The sequence below is a fragment of the Amborella trichopoda genome, chromosome 2 (genome assembly GCF_054954075.1).
Source record: "Amborella trichopoda isolate Santa Cruz 75 chromosome 2, AtrichopodaSantaCruz75HAP2 v2.0, whole genome shotgun sequence".
NCBI lineage: Eukaryota > Viridiplantae > Streptophyta > Magnoliopsida > Amborellales > Amborellaceae > Amborella > Amborella trichopoda.
In genome coordinates, this window is record NC_142337.1 from 63,367,213 (window position 1) to 63,393,577 (window position 26,365).

At 35.0% G+C, this 26,365-nt stretch overlaps 2 protein-coding genes across 6 annotated transcripts; one reads left to right on the forward strand and one right to left on the reverse strand.

The window, feature by feature from the left end:
• Window positions 1–3,455: 3,455 nt before the first annotated feature.
• On the reverse strand, window positions 3,456–5,442 carry LOC18445322 (protein SRC2). 4 transcript variants are annotated; one of them, XM_011629144.3, is made up of 3 exons: window positions 5,369–5,442; window positions 5,055–5,100; window positions 3,456–4,602 (listed from the first exon to the last, which is right to left on the reverse strand). In XM_011629144.3, exon 3 carries the CDS (start codon window positions 4,595–4,597, stop codon window positions 3,683–3,685), a length of 915 nt encoding a protein of 304 aa, XP_011627446.2. In that variant the 5' UTR covers window positions 4,598–4,602; window positions 5,055–5,100; window positions 5,369–5,442; the 3' UTR covers window positions 3,456–3,682. The 4 variants fall into 4 exon arrangements, with proteins under 4 accessions (XP_011627446.2, XP_011627447.2, XP_006855523.2 ...); XM_011629145.3 differs by having other exon boundaries at window positions 5,055–5,113; XM_006855461.4 differs by having other exon boundaries at window positions 5,055–5,140.
• A 10,160-nt stretch (window positions 5,443–15,602) lies between these two features.
• Window positions 15,603–24,558, forward strand: LOC18445325 (V-type proton ATPase subunit d2). Of its 2 annotated transcripts, none has more exons than XM_011629146.3 (10): window positions 15,603–15,921; window positions 18,390–18,510; window positions 18,639–18,746; window positions 18,950–19,052; window positions 19,379–19,459; window positions 19,885–19,970; window positions 20,382–20,441; window positions 20,556–20,604; window positions 21,553–21,687; window positions 24,326–24,558. In XM_011629146.3, the coding sequence occupies exons 1-10, from the start codon at window positions 15,741–15,743 to the stop codon at window positions 24,455–24,457; spliced, it is 1,056 nt and encodes a 351-aa protein (XP_011627448.1). In that variant the 5' UTR covers window positions 15,603–15,740; the 3' UTR covers window positions 24,458–24,558. The 2 variants fall into 2 exon arrangements, with proteins under 2 accessions (XP_011627448.1, XP_011627449.1); XM_011629147.3 differs by having other exon boundaries at window positions 18,390–18,501.
• Window positions 24,559–26,365: the final 1,807 nt, after the last annotated feature.

Here is a 26,365-nt window from a genome sequence, read left to right on the forward strand (position 1 = left end):
CCAAATTTCATCATAAACATGAAATTTTGTTTAAAAAATTATTAAGATTATCTGAAACTCTATTTTTATGTCTAATTATAAAATTTTAAACTCTAAAAATGGTTAAAAACAAGTAGATCTATTAACATTTGAAAATCTTGAAAATGGACAGTCTAGATAATATATTAGTAGATGCACTCTATTTGGGACTCAAATTTTTTTTATTTTTTTTCATATTCATACGTCTAGATGTTTAGATGATCAATTGGAGGGTTTTCAACATTAAAAAATATTTTCCGATAGATTTTTGAAATACATTTGTAATTCTACATTTTAAAGTTGCATGCAACGTTTTCTATCAAAAAAACAAAAAAAACAAAAAGTTGCATGCAACCTTATATAAACTTTTTCCATCTATGTATGCATTAGATAATTTTCTTAAGCATGGAAAAATCAAATTCACTAAATTCTATAATCAAAAGTCAAAACACGTGCGGAGCATATGTACCTGCCATGTGATGTGAAACGGGGATTTAATTTCAGAAGTCCTCCTTGCCCTCGACTTGGACAAATGGGTCGAGTGCTGTGCCGTGCCGTGACGTGAGTGTTTACCAACGGCAACACCGACTTCAACGCGATCGACGGCCCCAAATACTCCAAATGCCCCCTTCAACGCGATCGACGGCTCCAAATGCTCAATATTCCACATCCACACCATTGAGATTCCCCCTGCACTCTCCAAGTCGTTCATTTGTCAACGTCATTCTTTAAGATGGACGTGGTAAAATACTCGTAGGGCTCATATGGTGAAGAATTTTTATGAAAAGACTTACATTTTAAATGTCAAAAAATTTATTTATTTCCAAGTTCATGACGTGATCGACGGACCCAAATACTCCAAAAGCCCCTTCGACTCGATTAACGGCCCCAAATACTCAATATTCCACATCCACACCATCGAGATTCCTTCTCCACTTGCCAAGAAGGAAAGGCCGTTTATGAGTCAATGTCCATCTTACTCTAGAAATTTTTTCTAAAAAACTTATATTTTAAATATCAATTTTTTATTTTTATTTCATGTTCATAATCATCTTAATCTTGATCATTAATCTCTAAAATTATAGATTAAAATTATATTTTTAAAATGATTTAATGGGGGGCCCGCATATGTACAAAATGAGTCAGCTGACTCGTAGAAACCCCATCCCTCCTAGAATGCAGTGGCCCCATGTGATGCTATGCTTCTTCAATAAAACAGTTTTCCTTTTGTTATCAGGGTCCACAGATCCACTTGAGGAAAAAGTTTATGTAGGCTTGCATTCTTACGGTGCATCTAAAAACTTTAGTAAAAAAAAATGAATTTCCAAGTTGGACAACCTTTCAATTGATCATTACGACTTCAATATATATAGATATAAAGAAAAAAAGAATATCAACTCTAAAAATTAGTGTACCTAGTAACATGTTTTTTGGACCATCAATATTTTCAAGATTTTCAACTATTTATAAATGGACCTGGTTTCTATACGGCCATGCCCGCATATATAGAAATGTGAGCCTCTTAATAAATCTATTTTTAAGATAGATTTTAAAACTTAATTTTTAAGGACATGTAATCTCTAACATGGAGATCATGAATACGAAAAAATAAATAAAATTTTAAAAACTAGAAATAATAATTCTAGTAAAAAAACATTTGGACCGTTAGTTTCTATTATTTTTAGATGGAACACCTACTTGTATCCATCTTTAACACCACAATTTGGGTGGTTTGACAATGGGAACCTCATACCGGTTGCCAACTGTCCCAAAACATAAGACACAGCAGAGACAATCGAAAAAACCAAAAAAAATAATAACATTAAAACAGGTGTAGGGATTATGGGAAAATTTAAAAAACTCTACAACAAACGATATTTCTCATAATTTTTTACCAAAATTAACCCATTTTATATTTATTTCATTTATTTTATGTCCGTACACAAATTGCTCTTTTCTTCTTCTTTTTTACGTACATTATTTTCACACTAATTTGGGGTAAGCCCATTCAGATCAGTGGCGAGAGTTAGTAGGCATCTGATTCTTGTCTTAAAAATTGTGGGAACAAATCATGTGTTCCCAATTTCTTTATCTAAAAAACTGCCAGATAATTGGTGGGGATCCGATTCTTGAGAACTTTGTTATGCAGCTTTTGGACTAGTTTATTTTGTATCTATGCACCCGAATTCCTGATTGACCTGGCGATACAGGGTCAGATTTCGACTTTCCAAACGCTAATTTAAACAGACAGGGTAATGACGCCTAGTAAATTTAAACACATTCAATACAATGACATATACCTTATCTCTGTAAGTGTAGTCTCAAATAAACTCTTGGATTCATGAAAGCTCATGAACCTCCTCTTAACTTAAAAGCCTGGATTCATGGAAAGCTCATCGACCCCTCAAGGATGTTTAACCATTTCCTTACCTTTTCATTTTCTTACCTACTTGTGGGGTTCATGAGATGACGGACAACAAGATGGGATCAAGAAGAGGTTTTTTCTCTAGTATTTGGATGGCATGGTTACTTGAAAAACATCAAAAGGATAAATGTTATAATTGGAACATTGAAAAAATGTTGCTTTTAACTCGAAGGAGATCTGTAAACTTTCCATAAAATCTAGACTTAATTGGAACATTGAAAAAATGTTGCTTTCAACTCGAAGGATATCTGTAAACTTTCCATAAATCTCGACTTTATTTGAGGTGAAGTGATGTCATGTCACCCCCTTATTTGAGATGAAAATTATGAATAGGAAGGTACACGTCTTTTTCCCTACAATTAGACACGTACACAACTTGCACAAAGGGTATGGTTTGCATAAGGCATCAACCTTACACAATTCCAGTAAGTGCACCTCTCCAAAAAAAAAAAAAAAAAACGGAAGTGCCAAAAATTTCAAGAATAACCTAAAAATTTATTTAACATCTAATTATGAAATTTAAAAAAACTAAAAAAATGGTCCACCTCAAACAAAATTACGCACTTCGGAAAAAAAAATATCATCCACAAACACACATACGGTTCCCCATTTCAATACACCACACCATTCCATTGCATACCAAACCAACCATCATTCTAAAAGTGCCATGTTTCACCTTCATAAGCAAGACATTCTTCATATCGCTTGTCTATTTTTTGGGTTCATAGCATTTCTCTATTCTTGAGATTCATCGTTTCATAAACACACTCCTCTATTTTTTGGGTTCATAGCATTTCTCTATTTTTGAGGTTCATAGTTTCACCATCATCAAACCCAGCATCATACCGATAGCATTTCTATATTTTTTAGATCCATAGTACATTTCTCTATTTTTGAGGTTCATAGCTTCATAAACGCTGAAAGCCAAGTAAATCCTAATCCTACTGTCCCGTCCCATTTACAAGAGAAATTCATGTTTCCATCTCAAACTCAAAAATCAAAACCACCACCATCATCAAACCCTGTATCATACATATAACATTTCTAGGTTCATAGAATTTCTATTTTTGAGTTTCATAGCTTCATAACATATCTAAGTTCGTACCATTTCTATTTTTGAGTTTCATAGCTTCATAAACACTGAAAGCAAAGCACAGGAAAAACAAGAAAACAGAAGAAATCAAATCCCAATCCTCTACTGTCCCATTTACAAGAGAAATTCATGCTTCCCTCACAAACTCAAAAATCAAAACCACCTCCATCATCAAACCCGCCATCATAAGAGCCTGCATCACTGATCATATCCCCAACCAACAGCCCACCAAGCAACCCTGCTCCGAGTCCAAGCCCTAATCCCCCCATCCCACTCTTCTTCGGCTTTTGGGGCTGCTGATAATAAACTGGAGGTGCCCCTTGTGGTGGATACCCGTACTGCCCTGCAGGAGGATAACCCGCCTGTGGATAGCCGCCAGCAGCAGGATAGTAATTCGCTGGTGGGGCTGGAGGGTAACCATAATTCTGTGGAGGCGGTGGATAAGCAGCATTGGCAGGATACGCCATCACAGGCTCCTCAGCCTTCCTCTGAGGAGGATAAGAAGAAGACGATGAAGAAGAGTTTGGAGGAGGATAAGGGGATGACTCAGCTTTTGCTGCAGGCGGATATGCAGTGCCTGCCACTCGATATCCATTCCCGGCGACTGGATAGCCGCTTCCGGCAGGTGCATAGCCGGCATTGGGCGTCGTCGTCATCTTGGGGTGAAACATGTAAGAGAAGGTTAAGCTTCCTTTCGGTTTCCCTGATGGTTTCAGAACTTGGTAAGTAACAGTTTTAGCAGTGTTCTGTTCGCCGGAAAACAGCTCTTTAAGGGGGATTTTGACTTCACCAACATCTTTGTCCCCGAGTGCCTTTTCAGCTCGGATGGTGACCTGGAGGGCGGCGTGGCCCTGCTGGATTGCGGCCTCAGGGACAGAAAATTTTACCGGAAAGTTCCAGGACGGGTTGCGATCGCCGGAGTGGTCAATTGTGGTGCGATGCTTGGTGCGAGGGTCAGTGCTCAGATATGCAACAGCGTATACTTCCATCTTTCCGAAGAACGAGACATCTTTGAGGTCCTTTGCAGAGACTAGGGTTACGTCTAGGTGTCTGTACTCCATAGTTTCTGCAAGGAGAGAGCAAACAAGAAGTTGGGGGAAGCTAAGGTTTGATATAAACTACTGGTGTATGGTTCCGATAAACTAGCGGTTCAAAAAAAAGGGGGAAAAAGAAGAAGCTTAAATCAAACGCATGGCGCGTGTGAAAAAAAATCAGAATGGACGAGGAGATCATACTTTTCTCTACTGTGATCTAACTTGCCATGGTCATGGCCTGAATTCCAATTAAAAATAAAAATTTACAGAAAAATTAAAGATGATTCTAGTCTTTCAAATATGCTATGGCCATGGCTTTGCTTTCAGATAAAAATTGGAATAATTTTGCACAAAAATACATAATGATCCTAATTTTCTCTGACATGGCCATGGTTCAGTTCTCTTCTTGCATGCTATGGGCATCGCCTTAATTACAAATCACAAGAGAATTAAAATACAGAACAAAATGAAAGAAAACCCTAACCTGCTTTCTTTCTCCTTTGTTGCAGGTTCAACAAGCAATCAGATACCTGAAAAGTTCTCCTGTAAATCTCAGGGCCACACGAAAACCTAATTCAAAAGAAGAAACTTGAATTTCCCGAGCAATTTAACCTAGATCAAGGGAGAAACAGAAAAATTTGGGGAAAAAAACAGAGATCTGATCGTCTTACGTCAAAAGAAACAGAGATATTTGAGGGAAAACTCAAAATATGAAGAATAAACGAAATCAAAGAACGAAAGAATGAAAAAATTTGCAGGAACGTAAGAGATGGAGGAGGAAGATCGGTTTATATATACCTTGTTGCAGATGGCTTCTCTGAAGCTTCGTTTCGGAGGATATTGATCGAAGCAAGGAAGAAACGCCGTCAAGTGAGCGCGTTTGATTCTTTTGTTCGGTTTTATACGCGCAAACGATGTACATCTATTCGACCACTCATGCGGGAGTAGATTGTTCATTTACGCCGTCTGCCATTAGTAATAATAAAAAAAGGTGTAACTTCTTTAACGTCTAGACTAAATAGAAAAAAAAACATAAATGATTTATACATTTGTAACCTTATAGAAGGATAGGATGAGGCATCTATGATTAAGCTAACTCATGTGCATATGTGCATCTCATCTCTAAATTCATCCTAAAACTTTTTTTTTTTTTTCTAAATTTTTTGGGATTCATGATCTAGGCGAAGATGATGAATATGAAAAAATAAAATTTTCAAAATTTAAAATATGTCATTTTATATGAAGTATTTTTGGTACCGTCGAATTGATATTTTTGTCTAGAGAAATATGTATGTAGAAAGTCAGCGGGCGCAAGAGCCTGCTCACTCGTATAAAACTTTTCCATAAATATGTATTTACATAAGGTTGCAACTTTAAACAATCAAAGTAAGGAGCACCTCCAAACTTTTTCATGAGATGTAATTTTGGTATTAAAAATTCTTAAGATGTACTAGGAATACATATTCATCTTTAATTATAAAATTTCAAACTTGAAAATAGTTCAATTCAAACAAATCTATAAACAAAAGAAAATCTTGAAAATGGACGGTTCAGATAATATGTTGCAAGATGCATTATTTTTTGGATGATTTTATTTATTTATTTCGATATATCTCGATGTCCAAAAGATTAATTAGAGGGTTTTCGATGGATTTTTGAGGTGCACCTTAATTCTACAGTTTAAAGTTGTAACCTTTTATAAACTTTTTTTTCCCATATAAAAATAAATTTACAGAACTCTAATTTAACTAGATAATGTAGATATAATACTATCTTTAAAAATTATAATATATTTTTGTGTGACAAATCTACACCACCAAATGGATGATATAGAGACTTGCAGCCGTATTGTACACCACCAAAGGTTGCAACTTTATACAAAACGCACCCCATAAAAATTCTAAATTGTACTATTCATGTACTTGAAAAGAATAATCTCTTAAGATTGAATTAGGACCGTTCAAATTGTGGAGAGTGAGATCTAAGAGCCAGAAAATTTACAATTTAATTTTTTATTTTCAAAACAATCATCTAATAATTTTAGGTCGTCCCAATATTTCATATTAATAAATTCTTTCATATTAGTCTTTTGGCTGAGGGAATATACATGCAACACGCTCCTGCGAGAATAACGACTGCCCAGATAAATGAGTCGTATCGGCGGCTGCGTGGCGTTTTAAAAAGTCGCAAGTACCATTGCGATTTATGGATGGTCGGTTAGAATGTAACTATGGTTAAACAGGTCAACTCTCAAGTGATGTGGAAAAAAAAAAGAGTGAATTTATACTATAGTAAAAATGAAAAGAAACCTAACTTTCTATGCAACTTATACTCAATCTAAATCTTTTTTTATTTTTTTCTCAAAAAAACGTGCTTTCGATACAAATACCCCCAAGAAAAAAAATTGATTTTTTTAGATAGAAATGCCCTTCTTATACACAGAAATCAATTTGGCCAGATTTGATGTTGACTTTCGGAGGTCATTGCCAGAGCGTACCACCGCAGTGCCAGAGTACATAATCCATTGCTGAAGCGCACATACATAGTGCTGGAGCGCTATGACTCCAGATTACACTACCGGAGCACACTTAGTCGGAGGGCATGATCCACTGTTGGAGCGCACATAAACAGTATCAGAGTAATGTGATTTCAGAGTGTTGCACTGTCGGAGCGCACTTGCACAGTGTCGAAGCTCATCATTTACTGTCGAAACGCACATACACAGTGTAAGAGCACTGTGATTCCAGATTCCACTGCCGGAGCGCATGATCCACTATCGGAGCTCACATAGACAGTATCGGAGTGCTATGACTCCAGAGTGTTGCACTGCCGGAGTGCACTTACGGAGTGTCGGAGCGCACATCTACTCCGGAGAGCACATACACAGTGCCAGAGTGTTGTGACTCCAGATTCCACTGCCGGAGCACACTTACACAGTGTCGAAGCTCATGATTAATGCCGGAGCACACATGCCAGAACGTTGTGACTCCAGAGTGTTGTACTGCCGCAACGCACTTACACAGAGGAGAGAGAGTGGCGTGGGTAAGGTAAAAGTTAGGGAGGGTAGTTTAGGTATTTTTTAATTTTTTATTTGGTTGGGGTATTTGCATAAAAAGTGTATTTTTGAGAAAAAAAGTGAAAAAAAAAGATAGGTTATGGGTAAGTTGCATAGAAAGTGTAGTTTTGGGGGTTTTTTGTAATTTTCTCAATATTACATGAGGAGAATAGTTTATATTTGCTCCCTCAATATAAGAATCTATTTGGGAGGGGTTTTTTTTTTCAATTTTGTGAACCACCTTAGAATCATTATTCTCAAAAGAAAGAATTTAAATTTGACTTCTCTAACACTTAGATTTCATCATTTTAAAATTGGACACTCTATTCAATCTTGAGACATTATCTTTTTCAGTATATAGATGGTTCAATGTGGAATTTCTCTAAACTGAAGAGATTATATCCCCATAATTTGGGGTCTTAAAATAGATAGGTTTTATCGAAGGGAGTAAATGAACATTATACTCCTAAGGGAGTATAATATCTTTTGGCAAACAAGAAATCCGTTGGATAGAAGAGAGTTTTCGGACAATGGGCAACCTCTAATTTTATCTTCTAGTCATCGAGATGTATGGATATGAATACAAAAAAAATTAAATTCTAAAAAATAGTGTCTTGTAACATATTATCTGCATCATTTATTTTCAATTTTTCTAAATATTTATAGATCTACTCTATCAATGTCAATTCTGAAATTTCAAATTTCATAACTAGGGATAAAAATAGAATTTCAAACCATCATAACACTTGTGATATCAGAACTACATCGCCCAACAATATTTGGAGGTGCATCTTATCTCTATACTATAAAGAGGGTATCTTATACAAACATCGCTATTGAATCTTCTTTTTTTTTCTTTTTCTTTTTAAATTTTTAAGCTCATCTTTTGTTTTTATAGATCCCCGCCTCATAAACCCCTTTCTTAGTTTTTATTTATCTCATATATTTTTTAACTTTTGGATCACCAATTCGGACCTAGACTCCAAGCAGATTGTCGATCTAGCGATTTGACATTGATCTGTCGGTAAACGATTCATCCCTCCAAGCCAGATTTTGAAACACTCTATAAACCAAAATTGCTATCAAATTCCATTTTGTTATTTGGATCAAGTTGTCTTCCAATACTTGAGACCACTGATTTAAGACTTGGAATCGGGTCTAGAACCATCCATATGGTGAACCGATCCTGATTATCCAGATCGGCAACTCTCCACTCTCAATAAATTCTTGTAAATTTCATCATAGTGATCTTCTTTCACAAACTTAAATAAAACCATTTTTAATTTTACGACTTCTTCTTATCACATCATTTTGAGATGGCTCACTGCCACCTTAATGTTGAGATGGATCACTGCCACCTTAATGATTTTAAGGTGGTTTGGCCATTTCAGTGATGTTTTCTCATGTGAAAACTAATGGCAAACATTTGTGATTAGAATTAAATTTTATAACCTGCTAGCCCAAAAAATCAAGATATTAAGTCCTTTCTAACTCACTAAAATTAAAGCAAGAGAGAATTGGAAGGCCATCAAAAAAGCCTTGTCAAATTTAGCTGTCACTGATTATAGAACCACCAATATCAATTTGCAGAAGAAAAAATCTTCCATCCCAAAATTCCAATTCAAATCCTATTTCCACACTAATCTCTTGCCTCATCACTTCTAAAAAAACTGGAGAGGGCAATGGACCATCTTTTGGGGTGGCAACATATTTTCTGCATTACAAATATTACACATCATCATCGTCGTCAAAACTTTTTTCCAACTAATTGGGATAGGCATTACAAATATTGCAGATAAGAAACTAGGAAGCCCTTTCCATCAGTCTCAGAAACCAGCGTCAACAAAGAGGTAAAAGAGAAGCTACATTTCCTCCAAAAACAGCATTTCCAAACAAAATCACCCACATCAAAATGCCCTTACATCTTACCAAAACAACATAACACTGTAAGGGACCATCAAAGCGCATCTTCAAGATCAAGACCACTCCAAATAAAAGCTTTGAACATGCCAGCACCTTCTTGACTAACACAGTAAAAGGTTTTCTGCTGTCCAGTTTTACCCAAAAACCAACCTCACAAAGAAGGCCTATGCAGATTTGTTTCCCTTTGGCAAAGAAGTGACTCCTTCGAATTCCTCCTTGTGTTCATCGATTCGCTCCAATTCCTTTACGTGCTTGATATTTGCTGATTGCAAGTTCTTTTCAAAGATCAGCAAGCAAAATCTCATAGCTCCATTTGGGATGACCTAACCTATATAAGGCATGAAGAAAGAAAAGGCGGCCAAACTAATATCCTTAAGTCCCTGTTGGCTTCACCAAAGCATCATCTCTTATTCCCATTGAAGGCATCATTGGAGGAATACTCACTGTGAGGTCCCCATCATGTTTAGGCCCATTAGATTTATCACCTTCAATAAACTTTTCAAAAATCATTCGCTCCAATTCCTCTTTGTGTTCATCACAGCTGATTGCAAGTGCATCTAGAACATTAGCAAACAAAATCTCAGAGCTCCATTTCTCATCACCTTGAAGGAGTAAAGTTGAATAGTAGAAGTCTTCCTTCATTTGATCATATTGAAAGAGGCAGGAACAAAGTTGAATTCCCACGGCTTGATGCAAGCATTGGATTGGTATTGGGATTTGGAGTTGGATTTGGGGGAACCATTCTTCTGCTATTCATTAGGAGGCCTTGGACTGATGCATGTTTCCTGTTACATGGATAAAATAGTAGTTATCTTGCTGTAGTTTCGCAAGTGAAAATGGAAAGGATGAGTAACCACACCTGCAAGTGCACTTTGAATGATTGAGTGCAAGTGATGTTACCTTAGTTGAAAGCTACTTGTGTGCCCATTTGGCTTGTTTGATAATAAATGTCATTTCGCCATGTTGAATGATTCTTTTGGATGTTAAATATCATTTCACCATGTTGAATGATGCTTTTGCAAGTTTGCAATACTTCAATTCATACAAATTTAAGGGAAATTATCATAAATATACTTTTATTTTGTCTAATTAGAAGAGAAAAAAAAAACCTATCAATTTTCGTAAGCCTCCTCTATACTCTTTTTTCTCAATTTTAACATTTTTTTTTTTTTCAAAATAGCCATCAAGGTAGTGATGTTACCTTTAAGCCCTAACATGTCCTTTTTCTTTAATTTTTACACTTTTTTGACCAAACCTAATATTACGATAATTTTAATACGTAATGACTGTCCCAAAGTTCACATCTTTAAATACCGTAATAACTGACCGAAAGTTCACATGTATTACTGTAGCTTTACTCTTCTGCGGCTCTGTCTATTGCTCTCTCTCTAGACCACTGTTATACTGATAAGTAAAGCGTTACCTTGGGATGAATAAGACAGGAGGAATCTTCTAAAACTCTAAATAAACAGGAAAGTGGGTTCTTCATTTATATCCTGAATTCATCTTCCATTATTGAAATCGGCCATTGATTCTCTCGTCTTTAAGTTATAAAACAAAGTTTCAATTGGGTTTTCTTCTCTATGTTCTGCCAAAACTTATTAGTGAAAACTGCCATTACTGAAAACTGCCATCGATTCTGTAAGGGTTTTCTTCTCCATTATCGCAATGGAATATTGTAGACTGCCATTGATTCTGTAAGGGTTTTCTTCTCCATTATCGCAATGGAATATTGTAGTGTTAAGGATCATGATAGGCAAAGTGAATCTAGTGTGCCAAAATTCAAGCTCTTGGGTTTGGTAGCGGTTAGGACTCCATTAAAAGTTGGGTATAGCCATTTCAATTGTGCAATGAAACTAAAGTTGAGCATGGTGTTTCTCATGCTATGAAGAAAATGGATGTTTTCTTGACTTCTAAACTTTATTACACAATTAATACTTAGGAAAAGATTGAAATTCAGTTAGGGTTTCACAATTAATGCTCGATTGAAAATTCAGTTAGGGTTTCTTTGTAGAGTATCGGAACTTCAAATTTATATTTCTATTTGGTTGGCCTGAATGTTCAACAATACCATATTAAAAATCCCGTATAAAATGTCTTAAATATTGTATTTCTAATATCATATTAAAAATCCCATATAAAATGCTTTAAATATTACGGTCCCTCTATAAAACTGCATAGTACTTAAAATACCTCATAAAATTAAACATTACGGTATTTAAGGTATCGTATAAAATACGTTAAACATTACGGTATTTTAAGTACGGTAATGTTCTTCACGGTAATACAATTGCTGTGAATGTTATTTTGGTAAAAAAAAACACGTCGAAAATGAGAAAAAAAAGGGTGTGGACGAGATTTACGAAAGTTTAGGTTTTTTTTTTTTTTTTTTTTTCAATTAAGCTAAAATTGAAGAATATTTTTGATAATTTCTCCAAATTTAACGTATTATTATAGCCTTCTATACTTTTTTGAAATTGTAACAATGCCGAAACCTTCTAAAATTAATTAAAACCATGACCCCACCTCCGAAACTTTATAATCTCAATATGTAGATGATTTCAATTTTCAAGCACTACCTCAGCCTTTGGAAAATTTACCTCATAGATTCAGGATTCATGAATAGTTTTACAAAGTTTTACGTTGGTTACATACCTAACATAACATAACCCACGTCTTTTACCCGGGCTTGTGATGGTTTAGAGAAAGTTTAACATCATCATCCTTCTTAGACCACCATGGAAATTTTACCTAAAGAAAGTAAATAGGACCAGCACTATAAAATTTTCTAAAATCAAATTATGACATTTTCTTCCTTAAGTAATCAAATCATTTGAGAAAAAAAAAAGGAATGTAAATATTACTCATGCGATACATACGCGCAACCATACCACTCCAATCCGCACATTATAATGTGTCTCATTATCTCTCTCTCATGTATGTGTTAAGTGTGATTTTTTTTTTTTATTATTTATTTTTATAGATTTCGTTGATGCATTCAGGTTCAAATAAGTAATTTGCATACACGGCCGGGACCCTCTGATTGGAAATTCAAATTACTAAGAAATAAATAAAAAGGGGTGTGTGGAAACTCAGCTCAAACAACTGCCACACTATTGCGATCCCATTACCTTCTTGCGAATGTCACAATCAAATTCGCCATTCAGAAAGGGGTGCGGTTTGTATAGATCCGAGGCTCTAAATAATCAAATTAGAGCCCACCTTCTAATATTGTTGAGAAATATGGTTTCAATATTGGAAATTTTTGTGATAGCCTTAAATTATATTTTTATCTTTAGTTATATAATTTAAAGCTTAAAAAATAGTGTAGATCGAGAATATCTATGAAAACTTGAAAATCTTGAAAATTGATTGTTCAAAAACTACGTTACAAGATGCACTATTTTCAAAACTTGAAATCCCTGTTTTTCTCATATCCATACCTCTTGATGTCAAGATGATCAATTTGATGATATTTGATCATCAAATTAACTTTTTCTAGTGAAAGTTTTGAAGTAGGCTCTAATTTGATTGTTTAGAGCCTAGGCTGTACACAAACTTTTCCCCTTCAAAAAATACAATAAATAGCCCAAAATGGAATAACAGTTAAAAGGAAAAGTTTATATAAGGATGCAACCTTATAATGTAGAATTACGGATGCCCCTAAAAAATTCATCGAAAAAAGTGGTTTTAACGTTAAAAAAACTATGCAAAATAAAAAGATTTTAAGTCTTATAAATAATGCATTTTACAACATATTATCTACACTGTCTATTTTCAATATTTTCGTATGTTTATAGATTTACTTGATTTTAACAATTTTTGAAATTTTAAATTTTTTAATCAGATATAGAAATCGATTTTGAGATGATAATAAGAACATTTTACATCAAAATTATATACCATGATAAATTTTGAAAGTGCACATTTGAAAGTGCACCTTACCTCTACACCTACGGATGCATCCGTATGCCAATTGCACCCAATAGTTAATGATGACTAAGGACCAAAGCCCCAAACATAGATTCTGTCCCACTATAACATTCAAAGAAATACAATAAAACATTCCCTATCTCACTATTTTGATTCTAGCCCCCTTCAATCCATGCCTAAAGTTATCTCTCTCTCTCTCTTTCTCTCTCTCTCACTTTCTCACTCTCTCTCTCACGTGTTAGCTCATCAACCCATGTGGGGCATGATGCGTACGTATTTTATTATGATTATGTTAGGATACATACGTGAGCATTTATTAAATGTACTCAATATTTTTTTATATTAATTATCTTTATTTTGTAGTTCAATTTTTTTAAACAATACTATTTTTCGTCATTAGAAAGAGTAGGATAGATATTTCTATAATAATTTGATGACAATTAATGTTTCATGTGGGTGATGTTATATTGGGTGTCATTTTCCATTATAATTAATAAATGTTCTTATTTTTATTTTGAATTTCTACTTTGTCATTAAATAATTACCTAAAATACATCTAAACAAAAAGTTACTATATTATAGGATAATGATATTAAATATTTTAAAATATTAACAGTGTAGAATGTATTGTTTTAAATTTTAGCATCCATTTTGTAATAACGGGATGACTACTTTAAAAAATAACAAGTACGGATATTAAATATAAGTAACTATTTTACTCGAAGGACTTATTTTACCATGTTCTCCCTAAGTCGCAAATATACTCACTCTAGCTATAAATTTGAGTGAGAGACCCATTTGGAACTTAAGGTTTAGCACTCATCCTTGACATAAAAATAAAAATAAAATAAGAAATAAAAGAAAAACAAGTCACCTAGTTCAAAGATTAAAATTCGTACGGGCTTAATTGTCCTTTTGGTAAACTGCTGGTTTCGAACTTAAAGTCCCGAATTATTTACATTTATGAAGAACTCGACTTAGAACTTCCTAAGTTTTGAAAGCTATCCCTTGGTCAAGAAAGAGGAATCTAAGGGAAAAGTAAAAGAACCACAAAACAGGGCATAAAAACTACAAAAATATGAGGATATTTTATAAAAAAAAGTATACAATGAAACCATTTATCTTTGGTAAAAGTTAGTCACAATTGATATTGACTATTGCATGTGAAATTAGACGGATACATTTATTTCATTGACCAAACTCAAACTTCAAAAGAAAATTTTTCAAATTTTGCGAGGGATAAATAAATAAGCCCCAAAAACCTTACAAGATTAATTAACATGCAACGTCAGATGTTGAAAGTTTGATATATATATATATATATATATATATATATATATATATATTTGTTTTTGGATCTTAAAGATATGAAATGTGGTTTTTAAGGTTGCAACTTTAAACAATCCAATTAAGGTGTACCTCCAAATTTTATCATAATATATATTTTTGACGTAAAAAATTCTTAGAATTACTTGAAAATATATTTTTATATCTAATTATAAAATTTTAAATTCCAAAATGGTTAGAATCAAGTAGATTTATAAAATATATGAAAATCTTGAAAATGGATGGTCTAGATGATGTGCTGCACTATTTCCAAGACAAAATCAATTTCTTTTTCATATTCACAAGTGTTAATGTTGAGTTGATCAATTAGAAAGTTTTTCAACATTAAAACATCATTTTCCGATGGATTTTTGTGGTGCATATATAATTCTACATGTTGCAGCCTTATATAAACTTTTTCCAATTTTAAATAACATTAAATAAAACAGACATTAACGTGATTATCTCTTAAAAACACGAAAAAGTGAGATGATTAATTTTTTCCTTAAATATAGATCTTACAAGGGTTTTTACCTATGAAATCTCGTAAGGGCACATATCAATAACATGGCGAAATGGAGCCATCACCGTAAATTTTTATTTGAATGGCGAAATAGAGTGTGGGCCCTATCAAACATTTTAATGGTCCTAAGCAGTATGAATGGCTGGACGGCGATAACCTCACGACTAAACTGTATCCACGCCATATGCGTTACAGTAAACACACTCGAACAATTAGGGCTATTTTAGTATTTTCTAACATATTAAATCCCCGTTTCATTTCCTGCCTCCTCTGATCATCCAGGGATCCCATTTTTATCCCTTAATAATACAGTACATTTTATCAAATATATTTTACTTTTTCCATTGAATTCCTTGTTCTAGATCCACTCAGAAGAAGAATTTCGATTTTTTCAAAGAAGAAAACCAGCCATGTATGGGTTAGAAGCTTTGACCTTCAATATTCACGCGGGTTATTTGGAAGCCATTGTTAGGGGCTATAGATCTGGTCTCCTCACCGCTGCTGATTACAACAACCTGTGCCAGTGTGAAACCCTAGATGACATCAAGATGCATCTCTCTGCCACTGAATATGGACCTTATTTGCAGAATGGTATGCTCGATTGTGTGGATTTAGGGTTTGACCTGGTTTGATTTTTAAGGTTGGGATCAAGCTGAATTGTGGTTTTATGTGATGGTTTAATATTTTTTGGGGCTTCTTTGATATGGGTTTTGTCCTTGGATGGGAAAGTCGTTGAGTTTTTTGTGATTCATTGAAATTCAGGTTTGAATTGTGCAAATTTTCATGTTCTGATTTCTCTGGTCCACTTTAATACAAATTCATTAGAAAGACGTAAAAAAAACATTTAGCTTTTCGTTTTTTTCCATAATGCGATTATTGTTTTAAATTTTTTCTGGAAATTTCTATTTTTACCGTTCTTTACCAAAACTTTTGTTCAATTTCTGAGTAGGTTTGAGTATTATGTCCAGTTTGCTCAGTCTTTGCTTTCGGTCATTGTTGAGTAAAATGAGTTCAGGTGAATTCTCGGCATGTAGTTCTTATCAACATGGAATTTTGATTAGTTTATGTATGCGTACGCATATATTCAATGCTTCATTCTGCTCAGCATTTTATCTCTTTCAATATTTTGGCTGCCTGGTTTTGTTTAGTTTTATTAGCTGTTGCAGTGGAATTTATTGGACTTAAAATTGAAGTGTGGTAGTGGAAAATTTTCAGTTGGCTTATGTATCTGTGTGTCTTTGTTTTGAGGTGGTAGACATGGAGAGGATTTTATGGGACGTAAAATCTACAAGAAGTGTGGTTTGTGTACTCGTTATGTTAACTTTATAAAGTGACTCCTACAAGAGAAACCTTGATGGTTTTTTTTTTTGAAGGGTGTGGTTTGCATAAGGTTGCAACCTTAAACAATCAAAGGAAGGTGCACCTCCAAATTTTATCATAAGATGCAATTTTTGGTGTAAAAAATTCTTAGGATGGCCTGAGAATCTCATTTCATCGTTAGTTATAAAATTTTAGATTCCAGAAATGGTCAAATCAAGTAGATCTATAAGCACATGAAAATCTTGAAAATGGACAGTCAAGATAATGAGTTGCAAGATAATTATTTTTTGGACTCGAAATCTTCTTCTTCTTCTTTTTCCCCATATATATCATTCTTGAGACGATCAATTAGAGGGTTTTCCAACATCAAAACAATATTTTTCCATGGATTTTTGAGATGCACCTTAATTCTACAGTTTAAGGTTGCAACCTTATATAAACATTTCCTTTTTGAATTGTTCATTTGTTTTTTTAGTGATTTGTAGAGTGGTCAGAGTCTCGCAACTGAAAATTTTGGCACCTTTTCATAGAAGTTGTTGATGCTCTTCAGAAATTTGTTTATGGTTGATATTTGCGTTGGAAATAATTGACATTTCAAGAAATTCCACTAGCTACGGGTCATATGAATATTTCATTCAGTATTCCATTTGTTTGGAATCCATTCATGCTATAAGTGGCTCCTACTGTTTTATTGATTGAAACAGACTTTGAATACTACTCTTTTTAATGGTAAGACGCGCTCTTGTCAATAGTTAAGTTGCACCACTATCATTTGTGTATGTAGTGGTATGTGGCATGTGCTTTCTGCTTTCTGATTGTGCACATTAGTGCCGGCATGTCTTAATGCTCCCCAGAACTGTGTACTTTTGTACTTAAACTGCTAGTACACATGCACTAGTATGCTTTGCATTGAACTGATGGGGTCAGTGTTTCAAAAAGTGCTAGGCGGCCGAGAGGGTCTAGGCCGCCCAGCGCTTAGGCGGGCGCCCAGAACCTAGGTGGCCCAGTAGAAAGAAAAAAATTGTGGGGTTTTTCTCTCTCTAAAATAGGCTCTAATAGGTTTGAGATTTCAAATGAACCTAAAACCCACAATTTTACCCTTTTAGTATTAAAAAAAAAATAAAAAAATCCCCTCAATGAGGGGAATTTCCCCCTGGGCAGGGCGTAGGCCCTGGGAGTTTAGGCGGCTGCAATTTTACCCCTTTAGTATTAAAAAAATGATAAAAAAATGCCCTCAATGTGGGGCACACGCCTTGGGTGGCTGCCTAGGTGGGTTCAGGCGGGCGCCCAGGTATATTCGCCTAATTTGGCCGCCTAGGCTTGGGCGATGTGCCCAGGCCTTCAGGACTGCCTAGGTGGCCGCCCAAGGGCTGGGCGGTCCTCTTTTTAAATCACTGGATGGGGTTAAAACCAGCGCATACATTTGAATTTGCATGAATGATACTTTAAAGTTTTGTTGCTTGCGTCTAATGAAATTGGTGCTCTTTCACAAAGTTTCGGTTGTTCTCTATGTTCACAATGTCCATTTGCAAATCTTGAACTTGGAAAACTATGAACCTATTCCGTACTTTACATGTACCCATAGGTTAGAACTTAACGAAGCATGGGAGCTTGCATGGCTATTTGATCATATATGGCATCAGATGAGAATGGCATTTGGTTTACATTTTGTGCTCATGTAATATCACATTTAGCTATCTCTTCTCCATCTAATATTTAAGAAATTGAACTGCCTGCAGAACCATCCCCATTGCACACAACTACAATTGTGGAAAAATGCACTCAAAAGCTGGTGGATGAATACAAGCACATGCTATGCCAAGCTACAGAGCCATTGTCAACTTTCCTTGAGTATGTCACGTATGTATCTCGCTGATCTTTTATTTCACAATTTCATTTTTGGGTGAGCTTGGGTACCTTAGCTGTCACGTGGATTGAATTCAAAGCCTCATCTCATTTAGAGTGTTCCCTCTGCCTTGAAATTTCAGATATGGCCATATGATCGACAACGTGGTCCTTATTGTTACTGGAACATTGCATGAGAGAGATGTTCAGGAACTCCTGGAGAAATGCCATCCTTTGGGCATGTTTGATAGGTATATTCACAAAACTGTTTCTCTCTCTCTCTCTCTCTCTCTCTCTCTCTTTCACACACACACACACACACACACGTTCAGGACCACCTTCTTTCTGGTACTATGCTGGGAACATTTTACATAGATATGGTTATCCTTGACAGCTTCCAAATCATTTGTTTTCTCATATTGAGGTCATTCTATGTTCATTTTTTTCTCTCCAGTATTGCAACACTTGCTGTTGCTCAAAATATGCGCGAGCTTTACAGATTGGTGCTTGTTGACACACCATTGGCTCCATATTTCTCTGAATGCATCACATCAGAGGTATTGGCTTGAACTTATCTGTATTTATATGGCCCTGAAGTAGTTGTTATTGTTGGCATTCTTCCTATTATTATCATTGCTAAGAACCTAAGGGTTGAGATGAACACCTACCTTCACCAGGCTACTGGGGATAATCTATATGCTGCTTTCCTTTAACTAAAGATTTTGATTGCAATCTTAAGTTATTTATTTTACCTTTTTACAACAAGGGTATACCAGTCATTTTCTAGGCAAATTTGATTCTCAACTCTTCTTCATTTCTTATTGTACACTGTGGTACGTTACTATTAAGCAATACAATAAAACATAACTTCTATGTTTTGCAGGATTTGGATGACATGAATATTGAGATAATGAGGAATACTCTTTACAAAGCATATCTTGAGGATTTCTATAAATTTTGTCAGGTAAATGTTCTATATGTTTTCTTGTATGAGGTAAGTATTATGGTACAATGCAAAATTCTGTGAGTAATATGATGCACCATGTTTGATGAGTTAAAATATAACAAATTGATAGGTTAATCCAAACATTGGGTGTCCCTCACTGAAATGCACACATGTGGATGTGTAGTTGTAAACTTTGATTGGGCTGAGCCCATTGATAGAATATATGCGTCGTTGTGGTCAAGCATTTCGGTTAGATATGGACTCATTTTATGTTATATTGGCTTTCGCACACATACAAACCTCCATGCATATGTGTGTATAGACTTGCAGACACACACATTGATAAACACATGTGCACATATGTACCTCTATTTAGTATTTTATTGCATCAATGGTTGATTACGGGCAGTTATTATTTCATGATTGAAAATATTTGTAAACAGAAACTAGGAGGAGCTACTGCAGAGATCATGTCCGACCTCCTGGCATTTGAGGCTGATAGAAGGGCTGTCAATATTACAATTAATAGGTGGATGCCGAATTTATTATATTTATCCTGTCTGTGCTCTGGGATCGCGTTTTCCTTTTCTTGAATGGGGTTTTTCCACATTTTCTCTTTCCTTCTTTTTTCTGGGATGATTTTCTCTGTTCGTTTGACTTATTTGATTTTTTTTTGGGTGAATAATTATTTGAATGTTGAGATGTATGAAACCCCTGATGTTGCTCAGGTGAGGTTTGCAGGACATCTCTTGAGCTACCGAGCCCTGATGAACAGCACCACCACCCTGCCAAACCCCCCCTCCCCTCTCTCTCTCTCTCTCTCTCTCTCTCTCTCTCTCTTTCTCTCTCTCTCTCACTCACTCACTCACTGATGGGCTTGTTCTCTTGTAATTGCTCCCAACTTTCTGACATTTCCTTTCATTTGATTCCCTTTGTCCAGTATTGGCACTGAATTAACACGTGATGATCGTCGAAAGCTCTATTCAAATTTTGGTTTGCTGTAAGCTCTTGCTCTCTTGTATTTTAATAGTTGGTTCTTAAAGTGTGTTCCTTGTATTTCTGAATAAATTATTATTTTGCAATACATTCACTCTTTTTTTTGTATGTGTGACAGGTATCCCTATGGCCATGAAGAACTTGCAGTCTGTGAGGAAATTGAGCAGGTAAGATTCACCAACAGAGAGTTCTACTTTCATTGAAGCAGTTGTTTGCTTGATATCGTATTATAAGACTCTTGGAACTTGGAAAGTGCTATAACATTCCTAAAGCTAAAATCCTGATGGATCTTAGTATAACATAAGGAAGTATAAAAACTCGACTTTGTGGGTCTTAAGCAAAATAATCCTTTTCTGAAATTTGAATGGAAACCTTGGTATTTAATTCAAAAAGTGGAACCATTAATTAAAATCAAATATTTGTAAAGAACCATGAATCATCACACATTGTCATAGACACCTAGTGGTAAAATGGTATCCACCAAAAAATAAAAGAATCTGCAGTGGTTAATCGATATTTTTTTTTTTTTGGGAAAACACTGGGAAAATTGTGAATCTGAAATAAACATAAATTGGATTTATAAAATATTGTTAGGCTTGGTCTGATCCAATGTTGTCAGATTTCCTTCGGAGTCCCTCAGTTTGGTGAGAAAAATGAAGCAATTCGGTGCTCTGGCCGGTTCCGGGGAAGATGTCTGACTTTTTTTTTAATTTAATATAAGTAAATTAGATATTTGTATAAAAATATATAAAAAGAATGAAAATTTTGAAAATAAAAAGGTAAAAAAAAAACTTTTATATAGATATTTCTTTGTTGGGGCCGAAGCTTCGGCCGAATGGGCCTGAATCTGACTGAAGCGGTCCAAATATAATCGAAGTGGCAGCACCAGGCTTCGCTTCAGTCTAGGCCTAAAATTTGAAGGCTTCGGCCCCTTCAGCTGAAGCGAAGCGAATTTGACAACGCTGGTCTGATCAACCTTTTTCATCCCCAAGTTTTTTCTTTCTCTAATTTTGTTAGAACTGTTATTTACAAATTCTTTAGTCATGATCCTGCGATCTATAAACAAGAAAATGACAATGGTTTGATGTTGGCATTATTTGATGGGACTATTTTAGGTTCGTGCTGTCATGGAGAAGTATCCACCATATCAGTCCATCTTTTCAAAGTTGTCTTATGGTGAGAGTCAGATGCTTGACAAGGCATTCTACGAGGAGGAGGTGAAAAGGCTGTGCCTTGCATTTGAACAACAGGTAGGAATGCATAGTCTTTAACCTTTAGCATTTATTAGAAGCAGAGAAGTTTCTGATTTGACAGTTCAGAAGCTGGCATGACTTTGAATTTTAAACGTCCCAGTTAATCAAAACTGAAGCTTAAATTGTAAGGAACCTGCGACTAGGCAATATTTGCGAGCTTAATGTGAGTGTATATGTAACATATGTGTGGATACATTAATTGCTGCCATGGTTTGTGCAAACATCAAGTGCTAGCTATAGATATTTTGTACTTTCTGTGGTGAAGGTGTTGCTTATGAATGGAACTTTTTAATAGAGGGAGGGAATGATTCCTAAAAAAATACTTTAGAAGGAATGATTTGCACTCTCGGTGTTATCATCTCAGGGACAGAGTAATCAAGATACTAACGTCATTTACTGATTTTGGACAGTCATTAGATTAGAAACGATGTGGTCATGTAAAGATAATGTAGATTTTGAAATGTAGGATGATGTCTGAAACAAACATTTTGATGGTGGAGTCATGTTTCTTTATAAGTAAATTATTGACTAAAAGAGAAAAGTAGATTAGAAGTATAATTGAAGGGCATTGTGAACTTAAGAAGGAAACTTGATGGGCAATTGTGGGTTGGTTAGACGTTGAATTTGGCTACAGCTATCAGAAATCAGCTAGTAATGCTGGAAATCCATCATTCAGGCTCATCACTTGCATATTGGCATTTTGGGAGTTGTGAATGTTTAACGTGATTGGTGTTTTAGGAATTATAATGTAAAAGAATTGATTTACATAATAATTGAGAAAAAACAAGTAGGAAATGTGCTATATTGGGCCTTGTGGTTCTCAGGGGATGTTAAGTAATAATTGTTGTTAGATGGCCCTTGTGGTAACTAAATATTCTGCCTTTAGGATGATTTATGGTGCCTAAATATGATGTTTTTCTTAAGACTTTCTGTTTGGCCTTCGATCTTGGCCGAGGATCTTCTGTTTTTTTGAGCCAGGAAGGGACTTAGCATTCTGGTGTCCTCATTGTAAGAGGGCTCTCAAGGTTGATTCTTTCCCCTGATCAGTAAGGATGAGAAGTTTGTTGAGAGTAGGTCTGGTCTGACAGGAGGATCTAAAATTGGGACAACCTAGGCTCCTTTTCAGTTAGTACTTTCTGTCATGCTCGTACGGATTCAGTTCTAGCCCTTCTTTCAGTCGCCTGGTTTTAGCCCCTGACTAGCCATTGGTGTGTTCAGAGTGGAGATTATTGAGAGGATTGGGGGTTTGACCGTCATCTTGAAGTCTTACATGAAGAAAGTTTTGGGTATGACAGTTGACCATAGGATTTAGGAACATAATTTTGTGCTCAATAAGCCAGAGATCTCTAGACCCAAGATCTGATGTTGTAAGCTGTCAATGTAATCTGTAAAACTACATGATAAAAAAAAAAAATTGTAGAACTTGAACTTTGATGGAAGCTCAATTGAATTATGCCCATGTCTGAGTTGGAAGATTAACTTAGATATTGTGGTGTGATGCCTAAGGCTTTTGCTGGCCTGTTGGGTTTTTCAATTCTATTGAGGAAGAGGTGAGACAACTAAGGACTTCCTTTTCTGGTCAAGGGTATTCAACGACTGTTGTCAAATGAGTGTGAAAGGGGGCCCTCTTATCCCTAGGAGGAGGACAGTCATTTTGTGACATAGTTAAGGAGGCTATTGACGTTCCTGATTCTTTTCGCTAGTTAAGGGGTAATTTTAGTGGGACTGAGCTTTGGGGATCTCTTCCCATTCCCACAATAGACATATTGTATGCATTTACTTTGTTACTCTTATCATATCTACTTTGTGTATGTGCTACTTATCATGATTTAAATATTTTCCTTTCTTGGTGAATGAAAGTTTCACGATCACTTGTCCAAAAGAAAGAAGTCCACCAAATGTGTTTCAACTTCATAATCTGCCTATCACTACTAGTATATTTTTTACCATTCGAGAGGGCCCAATGCTTCATCAGCTGGTTATTATGATGTCATATGGTATCAAGACTTCCCATCAACAGGATCATGCATGATTCAAACAGGCTTTAATTCTTGTTGTTAATTGGTCATAAAACTTGGTTATGCTTATGATTTCCCAAGCAATAGGTGTTGTTAGTTGCTCAACTGGTTGTTCTTCCTTAACGATAACACAATAATCATAAGATAGTATAATAAGCATAAAATTAAACAGATACTAGGAATTTTGATAGGCTTATGCTCGTCATTGAGATTATGAGGGAATTTAGTCGTCTTAGTTTTAGTGCAAAAATGGGTTTCTTCATTCAAAGGGGTAACTTGATACAGGCGCCAATTGTCCATCTTGAATTAGAATTAAAGTGCTTATACAGCAATGTTTTTTTGTCAAATCCATTAAACTAGGCGGTCATAAAAAATGCGTGGTTTCTGTTAAAATATTTAGGAATGTGTGATTTCTGGGTTTTGTTTGAAATGGTGATTTTGTTTTAGTCTGTTTCTTCCATGCAATTTCGTGTTCTTCGCATATTTATTAGTGCAACCATTGTTGTTTTTTTAATTAAGACCTGTATATTCTTGTTGCAACAACTATAGAAGTTGCCATTGTTCTTGTGGTATAGCTATGAAAAATACAGTGAACCCTTAAACTTTGTGGATTACAGTTTCATTTTGGGGTGTTCTTTGCCTACATGAGACTGAGGGAGCAAGAGATAAGGAACCTGATGTGGATATCAGAATGTGTGGCTCAGAACCAGAAGTCCAGAGTGCATGACAGTGTTGTTTTCATATTCTAGTTTTGTACTCAATAAAATATGATTTGCATATTTTTGATGTTATGCTATTACTGTGTGAGCTTGGAGTTCAGTTCTATTATTAATAAATTGTAACTTGAATATACGTTCTTTCATGTAAAATTTTCTCTCTATCTCATTTAATCAGTGTAAAATGTTCTGGCACAAAGAGATGAAAATGGTGTGAAATTCAGACTAAATCCTTGACTAGTTTAGACCAATAACTGGTCAATTTTGCCTAATAAACATGGCCGACATGCATTTCAGTCAGGGACAAGAATACAGATGCTCCAAATCAAGTGCAGCAGTGTAAATTTGGGATTTGATTGAGAATAAGGGTGTGAAAGATTGAATTCTTCCCCATTATTATTTTTTTATAATTTTTTCATATAATCGCAGGTAAGAAAACATGTAGTTCTAGAATTAGTACGTCATCTTTCTTCTCATATTATAGTCGCAATCTCTGTCTGCAAGCACATTCGGTATATCTAGCTCTGTGAGGCCAATCCATTGTTTCTCTCTCATGCGATGAAAGCAGGACTCGCATCTGCTCTCCTTTTTTCAAGTGATATCAATTATTTAAAGGGTGCAGTTTGTATGGAGCCTCGGCTCTAAATAACCAAAGTAGATCACACCTTCAAATGGTGTCGAAAAAACGTGGTTTCAAATTTAAAGCTTGAAAAATAGTGTAGATCGAACATATCTATGAAAACTTGAAAATCTTGAAAATTGACGATCCAAAAATCCGTTGCATGGTGCACTATTTTCAAAACTTGAAATCCATTTTTTTCTAATGTCCGTACATCTTCATGTCAACTTGAGGATATTTGGGCATCAAAACAACCTCTTGTAGTAAAATTTTTGAGGTAGGCTATAATTTGATTGTTTAGAGCTTTGTCTCCATAAAAGTTCTTTCCTTATTTAAAAAAATAAAGAATTTGTATGTTAATTTGATAATTTAAATAATGAGTCTTAGAAATGGTTGAAAAATAAAGATTTTATTGTGGCATAAATTAGTTAAAATAAGTGTAGTTAAAATTTTAGAATCAAGATGTAGTATGACTTCATGTCCATGTATTACTACAAGGGAAATTTAAAGATAATCTCTATTTTGTTTTGATATTAGAAAATTCCTTATATTTTCTATATTACGTTTAAGTCCTAATTTTTATTTTTATTTTTCAAATTATGTCTATCTCAGTCAAGGTTCAAACTGAGGGTTTTCCTTATTAGTTATTGGTTATCTAATGTTCAAATTGGTTTTTCATTAAAAAGCACTATAGGGCAGGTTTAGACATTTAATGTCCGAACTTGGTCACTTGTTAATATTTTCGAGCAAGATGCTTGTTCGGGCATTGAATATCTGTACCTGTCTTTGACCCAAGAAAATGACAATTGAGACATGCATATTTGAACTTATCATTTTTCAGTGTGGGTTGGGTTTAGACATTAGATGTTCAAACCTAATCAAATTCAATGAAGAAAGCTGCTTCTGGGTACTCGTGGTAGTAGCAGATAAAATTTCAGAAACATATCTGATTTACAGGCAACTTCATCCTTCCATTGGCATGACTTAAAAAATCAGACAGAGAATGAGTGATGATTCCAGTGAAATGGTTATTGCAAGCCACAAGTCAGTTTTGAATACGTACGGATTTGGATTATGCATTTCTTTGATTTGATTTGAGGGTCTGGACAACCTTTGCTATACTAGAATATAAGTAGGCAGGTTCATACATTGGATGCTTAAACCTACGCAAGTAGTTTTTCACTCGAGAAAAAAGAGTGAAAAAAGATTGTTGGAGATCTGAACTGAATTGAAGGTATTTGGGAAAAAGCAGAAAACACAAATAATGAGGTTTGGTTGTAAAATATAAAATATACAAGACTTTTCTAAATTTTAAAACTATA